This window comes from Toxorhynchites rutilus, chromosome 1 (genome assembly GCF_029784135.1).
Source record: "Toxorhynchites rutilus septentrionalis strain SRP chromosome 1, ASM2978413v1, whole genome shotgun sequence".
Classification (NCBI taxonomy): Eukaryota; Metazoa; Arthropoda; class Insecta; order Diptera; family Culicidae; genus Toxorhynchites; species Toxorhynchites rutilus.
In genome coordinates this window covers 15,590,681-15,599,728 of record NC_073744.1, presented here as the reverse complement: position 1 = coordinate 15,599,728, position 9,048 = coordinate 15,590,681, and the positions used below count along the sequence as shown (strand labels likewise).

General features: G+C 38.3%; 1 protein-coding gene across 3 annotated transcripts; it reads right to left on the bottom strand.

Annotated features, from left to right (window-relative positions):
- Window positions 1–340: 340 nt before the first annotated feature.
- On the bottom strand, window positions 341–8,506 carry LOC129764080 (uncharacterized). Of its 3 annotated transcripts, none has more exons than XM_055762941.1 (6): window positions 8,241–8,506; window positions 7,772–8,182; window positions 3,489–3,594; window positions 3,312–3,436; window positions 3,044–3,245; window positions 341–1,294 (listed from the first exon to the last, which is right to left on the bottom strand). In XM_055762941.1, the coding sequence occupies exons 1-6, from the start codon at window positions 8,312–8,314 to the stop codon at window positions 380–382; spliced, it is 1,833 nt and encodes a 610-aa protein (XP_055618916.1). In that variant the 5' UTR covers window positions 8,315–8,506; the 3' UTR covers window positions 341–379. The 3 variants fall into 3 exon arrangements, with proteins under 3 accessions (XP_055618916.1, XP_055619065.1, XP_055618997.1); XM_055763090.1 differs by having other exon boundaries at window positions 7,772–8,196; window positions 8,241–8,503; XM_055763022.1 differs by lacking the exons at window positions 7,772–8,182; window positions 8,241–8,506 and adding an exon at window positions 3,853–4,263.
- Between the last annotated feature and the right edge of the window lie 542 nt (window positions 8,507–9,048).

Below are 9,048 nucleotides of genomic sequence, written 5' to 3'. Positions count from 1 at the left end.
GCGATGTTTCAACTTTATTTTTATTTTTTCACGCACGTTTAGTTAACACAATTGAGAAGTTATTTTGAATGTACAGCTGAACAATTTCAGCGCGTTGTTGAGGTGTGTATTGTTCCATGGTTAAAATTGTACTGAAATGACGCTTCCAACGCGGTATGACATTTGTTAATCTGACATCTCTGTCAAAAGTTATGGGGTTGCCAGATGCTTCCACTTTAAATGGCCCACCCTGTATATATAATTTGCAAAACATGAAATACGAAATTTTGCTCGGTGTGATAGTGACAGTAATTGATTGTATGTATATCGGATTTGGCATCCTTAATGAAAGACGTAGTCCTACGAAAAAAAAACTCAGTTTATTCCTCAGCTCGCAACTTCAGTCAATCATCTTTCTTTTCCTCCCTTGGTTCATCATCTCCAACATGTTACGGTTCAGTTCGTCCAATTCCAAGCGTTTTCCTATGATAGAAACATCTTCCTGGTGCACCTGCAACAAATGCTTGGCGCATTCAAATTTGAAAACGAACGTCGTGTCGCAGTGCCAACACTTCCAGCAGCTGTCGGCCTCCAGTGAATCGTCCGATTCTATCGAATCGTTCGATGGTTCAATGCACGTGGGGATATTCGCGTCGTCCTCCTCTAGGAAATCAAGTTCAAGTTCGACCGAAGCTTCCCTTTCCCTGTTTGGATGTGGTCGATCGAGGTTCTCCAATGGATCTACCGCTTCTAGTTCATCACCATCTGGAATGTCGATAGTGATTTCGTCCTTCACCTCTTGGGTTGAGTCGTCTCCCATTTTAGTGGGCAGTATCCTCCGAACAAGTAACGTTGAATTGGGTATGTAAGTCTCGGGTTCCCACGAAGGTGAATGATTATGACTAGACAACTCCTCAGCAGTGCTTGTGTTTTTTTCTTGACTAGCAACAAGCATGCGATTATTGCTGCAAATCTGCTGCCGATAGAGGTGAAAATTTCTAATAGTCTTGGCGCAATTTTTACAAATATAAATAAACTTTTTCGGCTTCGGTATAATCAAAATCCCGGTGCAGATATATATTTTGTCCAACAGTTCGTCCCGAACAACCATCGTCCCCGAGCAGAGTGGTTCAAGGTTCTCAGTGGTAAAACACAACCGACAACAATCTGACTGTTCCACGGGGATCGACACTGATGCCGGCTGGGGGCCAACGTCTTCCGTTTGCGTATGTTGAGAGCTTTTGTAAAGATAATTCCGGCCGAGGTTCACTGTCTTCCTTCGAATTGCGATTCCTCTCCCAGCCTTGAGAAACTTCTAAAATTACACGTTGGAATGAAGTATATCGAACAAGATGTGTATAAAACATGAAAATAGATATGACGATTTTCGCGCCAACTCGACCGGATGTTGGCATGACCCTCTCAGAACTTAATGGAACTTTCTGGGCGTGAATATCTTACCTAATTAAGCAATTTGGTATACTTGAATTTCCGAAAATTTATCTAGACTATCATGGAAAGGGCTAAATATTTTTGATCATTTTTTTATAATTTTTTTTACACGAAAATGGTAAGTCCTACAAAAAAGTGGTCTAGGGAAGAGTTATAGGAAAATAATTGAATTTTCAGAAAAAAATACCGGAAGAATATTTTTTGTTAAATCCTACACTGAAAACAATTAGTTTCTAAAACTTAAAGTCGATTATCTCAAAATGTTCAAATGTAACAAAAACTTCTTCAAGTTTTTCTCTCGAAAATTTTCTATTTTTATGACAAATTTATGACAGGTAGAAATGGATTTATGGTGGCTCTTGGATGCTGAAGTTTTCAGTTTTCAGCTTGTTTTTGTAGCCAAATACAATATGTTTCAATTCAAAGAGCATCGATAGCTCTCAAACAATAGCCATCTGCCAAAAATCTCTTGATTGGTCGGTCAGGTATCGAATAGTTGTTGTAAATTTAGTTATCTGTTAAGAGTCACTGTAGATATGATAATAATAAATTGATTGTATAGATACCTAAAGGATGAATAAAATAACTCTGCAGTTGTTTGAAAATTACCAGTCGTGACCGGCAGCAAAAGTAAAGTGATGGAGAAGAAATAGCATTATTGTGTTACTGCGTACTCATTGCAATCAATTCTGCGCTTCATTTGTAACCCTTGCATCCTGGAAAACACGACTTGACTCATGTTGCTAAATAATGTCACACTTTTCTTTGTTCATTTCTAATGATTACGCAGAAACAAAATAATGCTTTTTTTCCCGCTACTTTACATTTGCTGCCGGTCACGACTGGTAATTTTCAAATAACTGCAGAGTCATTCTATTCATTCTTTAGAATCCATTCTATACAATCCATTTATTATTATCATATCAACAGTGACTCTTATTAGATACCTAAATCTACAACTAGACCGACCGATCAAGAGATTTTTGGCAGACGGCTATTGTTTGAGAGCTGTCGTTGCTCTCTGAATTGAAACATATTGTATTTGACTACAAAAACAAGCTGAAAACTTTAGCATCCAAGGGTCACCATAAATCCATTTCTACCTGTTATAATTTTTTCTATAGCTGTACACAAAAAAATTAAAATTTTTGAGAAAAAAACTTGAAAAAGTTTTTGTTAGAAAAACTTTTTTTCCTCAGATATGCACAAGTTGCGTTGTATGGAAGAGTTGTAGGGTACATATTTATCTACCATTTCATCAAAATTTGAGATGATCATTCTGAGAAAACCGACTTTTAGTTTTTGAAATCGATTTTATTCAGCGTATGATTTCAAAAAATATTTTTTTAGTATTTTTTTTTCAGAAAATTCAATTATTTTCCTAAAATCTTCCATGGATCACTTTTTTTTAGGAGTTACCATTTTCGAGTAAAAAAATGATCTAAAATATTTAGCCCTTTCCATATGCTAGTCTAGATAAATTTTCGGAACACCAAGTATATCAAGTTGCTTAATTAGGTAAGGTCTTCATGCCCAGAAAATTCTATTAAGTTCTGAGAGGGTCATGCCAATCCGATAGATGAATTGGCGCGGAATCCCTCATATATATTACCTCAACGTGTCCATCGACCGCTTGAGGCAAAGTAGGAAGCGAACCAGGTTTCAAACCTCGCTTCTTATTCTCCATTTGTCGGTAGCATTCCGGTTCGAAGTGCTGACTACATATCCCCCAATTGCGAACCCCTAATGGTCCTTTCAGAGCGTACTGTTTCGCCAAGTAATGATTTGCAGAAAACTTGACCCATGCTTCGCATCTGGAGCGGTTCGAAAAATCGTAGTTATTCAACTTGACGTTCACATCGATTTGTAGTAAAACTTACTGTACTGTTTCCAACGGAAATCGATGAGTCGTGATGCCCCTGAAACTACGAGTTCTTTCCTCGCATCCATCCACAACGCAGCGTATCATTTTCTGGCCCACGGCGACCGAGATCTCGGGTGTTTTCTATCAACATTCAATATTTAGTTCCCGAAACATCATTTTTCGCACTACTCACCTCAGAATGCTCCTCACAATTGTCATGTCCAACCGTTGGCATTGATTTTTGAACCGCTTCCGGCACACCAATCTGTTGTAGGCAGTCGGCAGGTTTGCTGAGATCACTAAAAAATGTAAGAAATGTACCGTCACAATTATCAAAACAGCATGTACAGGGCGCAAGTTTGTTTCGCAATTTGGTTGGTTGGTTGGAATAGAGATGTCAGACCTCTGGTGATTTGGGTGGGATAAACAAAAACAAAACACATGCACATTGTGGTTCAGCGAGTCGGATTCGAGAAACTCACTTCATGTTAGGAACAAATGAACAATCGTATTTAGCTGCTGATGCTTTCAGCACGTTTACATGATCGAATCAATACCTGTCAGGTTTTTGGCAATCATTAAAAACGGTGGGAACAGCGTCATCGGTCAAATATAGTTTGTTTCCGCGATAATAGTAGGAGCTGCGAGTGAAATGTTTTGAGCAAACTCTCACTGATTTAAAGTTTATGGAGTCGATATTGATGGAAACATTTTCAGCATTCGATATGGCCTCTAGCCAACGATTCCGTAGGGCAGCATGCTTCGGGAAGCGATGTTTGGATACCCATCCAGGAGCTATGTTTGGTTTGCAATTGAAATCACTACTGCAGGATCGCACGAAGCACTTCATTTTATCAATACGATGATAATTCACTCGGATAGGGAACTATCGTAGTGAAATCGGACAAATTGAGTGCAAACTGAAGAAATAATCTAATAGCGACTTTGTTTTTGTTTAGTTCGAACCTAACAACTGTCATAACGTTTTTTATACATTCAGTTCCCAACGTATTTAGACAATGACCAGGTATGCTAGAAGCGTCCTTTCGTTAGTGGTAGTAAAGCCGGATTTAGCGTAAGAACACACTGGACGGCTTCCCCGCGCGGATTTTGCAATGACAGACCGCCGCGGGGCCTCGATAATGGAATGTGAATGAGATAAAACACACAAGGCGGAGCGGGTACGGCCGGTTCTAAAGTCACTGTTGTAAGGTTCCTCATTCTCTGCGGTGGCTCGATGGAGATGATGCGCCGCAACGGTTTTGTGATAGTATTAGTGTTTATGCGGTGCACATGAAGTAAGGTAATAGTTAATGTACTATCGGTGAGCCAATACGGGAAAATCACTCTGCGGTCATGTAGCTGCGGATTCTCGAATACTACCCAAATTATCGAGAAATGCAATATTTCAGACGTGTGCGATCAACTTCTTTCTCCCTCTCGCTCAGGTAAACATTCCTCTTCCGTTTTCCACCATTCTGTCTTTATATACCTCCCCTCTAATCCGCTTACTGTCCAAACAGTTGTACCTTGTACCATAGACTCGTCTTGCATCCGTCTATAAAAATATGATAATGGCCGCTAGTGAAGCCGTCGAAAGCCGCTGAATGTGTTTTTCATCGAGCTCATGCTGCGACTTGTCATTGCGAGAATCGCGCGGGAGAGCCGTTTAGTGTGTTTCCACGCTTAGACGTTGTCGGTTACTCAGTTGCTAGTAAACGTCAAACGATCCGAAGAATTACGAACGCACCCATACCACGAAATTTGAAATTTGATTTGCATGTATTGGGCTAAAGTACGTAGAATAGGGTGCTTGCAGCGTGCATATGTATTAGTGATCTGTTGGGCAGGCAAAAGAGTTCGCTGCAAAGGATTTATATGGATCGACAAGATTGAGCTTTGTTTAAATAATTATTTTAGCGAAAAAGTTATAGATATTACGCGCTACACTATATAATTAACATGCGAATATATTTCTCTTTACATAAAAATATTTACTGTTAGCATTAAAGCCATATAAACAGTAAAAATTAAAAATTTCTATTATGGCTATGATCCATATCAATGGAAGCAGATTGTTATTCAAAAAGTTTCACAGAAACAATGCAAATTGCACATTGCGATTGTATAGCCGGAATAGATGAAGTGTGCTCCCATTTAAGCTTTGTGCTTTTTGCCCTGCTGGTCTCGTGATGAAGTAAACTATAATTAATATTCGTTTGCAGATATCCTTAATCGATGGTTAGTTTCGCCAAAAAAGCAGGTGATTATGTTGAAATTAAGAATTCATTCAGAATATTCAGCCAGAAAGATCAACCAACCCTCAGATATGATTTCCGGGTACCTGAATGCTTTGCGGAGAAGCGAAATATGGTTATAAGAAAATTGATCGGAAGCGGAAGAAAATTCATCAATTCTCGCGAAACTTTTGAAAAGGTCCTATGTAACAAATGTAAACAAATCGAGTTAATGGATGCACGCTATTAGTTTTCAATCATTGAATGCATTACAAAAACAATTGTTCACGTATCTATCTTCATCTTTTTATCGCTGATACAAAAAATATCCAATGTACAGAATCGGATTTGAAGCGCCCGGCTGTTACTTCGGACGCCTCTTTCCTCCGACGCCCGAAACGTCCGAAGTAACAAAGCAGTCAAAACAATACGAAGTCGTACTTCGGTCGTTTTGAGTTTTTGTTTCTTACAGCTGTTGTTACCGATTTCAATGCAATTCGACGAGTGATAACAATAATAATTCGCCTTTAGAATGAAATGCTGTTATTTGGATTGTTGCTTAGAAGTTAGTTTAAATTTTTTGTCGTGCAACGTAATATGTCCAATGTGCAAATGCGGGCAGACAAAACGTCCAATGTAACATTTTTCGCTCCTAGTCTTCAACTTTAATCTCAAATCACGGAACAACAGTTACGATTGGTTTTTCAGAGTTATTCTTGACTGCTAGTGGTGAAAGTAGCGATAAAGATCGGAAGCTTTTAAGACAATTCGCGGAATAATGTTTGGGTCTTCAACTTCGTTTTTCTCGAGTTGACGAAAATGTTACATTGGACCTTGTCAAAAGTTATGCGAGAATTCTCTAATTCATGAAAAATACAAGGAAGTATTCAAACGTGAGCTCGAGCCACAGTGTCTTTAATCTAGGTCCGAACATGCTGATAATCATTTCCTGTTATTTGTCCGATTCAAATATAGTGGGAAAGTCGCTCAATGAACATCGCGAAATAGGTGCTAGTAAGTTAAGCAATATGCGTCACACAAAAGCTCTTGGTCGGTAAATAGTTCGCCTAACTGTTTCACAAAGTTCATGTTAGTTCTATGAAATATTTCGCGCTAATAGAAAGATCGCAACTATATTTAAATCGTCTACAAGATCGTCGATTGATAATGAATCCGCTTCTGCTGCATAGAAACTATGAATGTAAACAAATGATAGCAAGAGCCCTATAAAAGGTAAGGGATATAACACACAAGTTAGTAATAAAAAATCCTCAATTTGTTCGAAGTTCTGAAGTTTTTCCATTATTTCTCGATTTCAAAAATTCTAAACATCATAAAAAGTGACAAAATCGCAGGTCGAGCCGACGGTAAACACGATAGTGTACTGCGTTTTCACTGCAAGTAACGTTTTATGTGATTTTTTATAGATTTCATACTGAACAGTTTATGTTAACTTTAGCAAAATGTTGAAGTACCACGTCCCGCGATGCCGGAACAGAATAATTTCGAATGAGATAAACTAAGATGTTTTAGGCTATCCCATTCATTCGCTCCTTGGATCGGGAACGGGAACGACACTGCTCCGATATAAGTGCGCTACACATACAACGTCCCGTCACCGTGAGGTCAACGTAAAGGAATCAAATGTCAAATATTCTCCCATGGCAATCGTATGGTAGCATTCACATTCACCATCGCCGGCCACTTTGACGTCGGCAAAATAAGTCCAAGAGAATAGTTGACGGGACGGTGACGGTGATGCTGTATGTGTAGCGCACTATAACCTCTCAACACATTTGTTTATCGATTTTGCATTATTTTTATAGTACAGATACGATAATTTCACTGTTTGAAATTTTAAAATAATTAAGTGAACTGCATCATTTCGAAACATATTTTGAGACAGTTGTGTTATAATTTAAAATGTGTTTGAATTTATATAGATTCGATCGATGGTTTATTATTTTTGCTTTTATCTGTGCCTACCACTACTTGAACAAAGCAGGGAGTAGACTTCCTTCATATTCTACGTACTTTGATATACATTATACTCAATAGAAAAACATTTCTAGAGCGATAAAATAAGAGAACCAATCAGGAAAATGTAAATATACAGAACGAGGGATATTCGTTCCTGGAGTAGCATAGGAAAACAATCTATCGCCCGCTTTGCTTGCAAATTGCTGATTGGCCTTATTGAATCATTGCTTTTGATTCAAATCAAAAACTTATCTCTTACCGCTTGTGTTTGACAACAGGTGCATCGGAATTCCTGATTGAAGATTTTGTTGCCTCAGTGACTAAGGCAGATATGCCATTTTTCTGCTTCGTTGAAACGACATGGTTGAGATTGTTACTGGGCTGCGAGTGATATGTAGAGCTTGATACAGCCGTAGAGGTTTTCATTTGCGAATGTATTTCTCGCACGGACTTAATGTTTTGAAGCTGACGAAAGTTATCATTTGCCTGGGAAATTCTCGGTACCGCATCAGGAAGTAAAATTCGAACGCCTTTCACAAGCTTATAATCGGACGGTAGGAAATGTAACGAACAAATTCGTGCATTTTCTCGTTTTATTTCATCAAAACTCGACGCAAAAGCAGCGATTGCATCACACCATTTTTGAAATTTTGTCTCGTCTTGTGGGAATCTGTAAAAAGAATACTTTATTGTGTGAAGAACCATGTTCCATAATTTTATTCTAATACCTATGTGCCGAAACACCTCCATGTGAAACCGAAATATGAAAATCGCTCATGCAATTAGAAATAAAGCAGCGCATTTTTCTTTGCTTCTATCTTTCTCCGTGATTTCAACGATTTCAAGCCTCACAAATGATATGTTGGTAAACAAATGATGCCATATTGATTTTGATTTTGGATACCAGGGTACGTATATGACAAGGTAGTCTGGACTGACAAATGCATCAGTAATAGTGAGGCTGCGACGTGTTATGGCGGGTTTACACTAGGGAGATCTATAGCTATAGATGGTTTTATTCACCTGAAAATAGGTGTAAACGGGTGAGAATAAATATGATACACTTATTCGAGGTATATATAACTTGAATAAATTCAACATATGTAAACGCTTGTGAATTTTTCACTGGTGAGAAATCACTAAAGTTGGATGCAGTTCTACTTCAGGTGAATAAATTCACCGAAAATATGAATATATTCATTATAGAAGTTCACGCTAGTGTAAACGATTGATGCGATTTCTATAATGTGCGATTCACATAGCACGTTACGGAGAAGAACGTCTACGTTCCATCAACGTCTCCACCAATTCACACATGCAGTCAATGCTTCCACCAGCACCGTCATGTCAAATGCCAAACGAATGATTTATTTAATTTTATTCATGGTGTCGCCACCTACAACAATATTAAATTGCAATGCCCTCTTTCAAATCAGCATGCCTAGAATCAGTTCTAAATTTTAAAAATTCAATTAGAATCATTGAATTCAATTATTTAAATGCTTAAATCCCGTAGTCCGACCCTTATGCAACAAT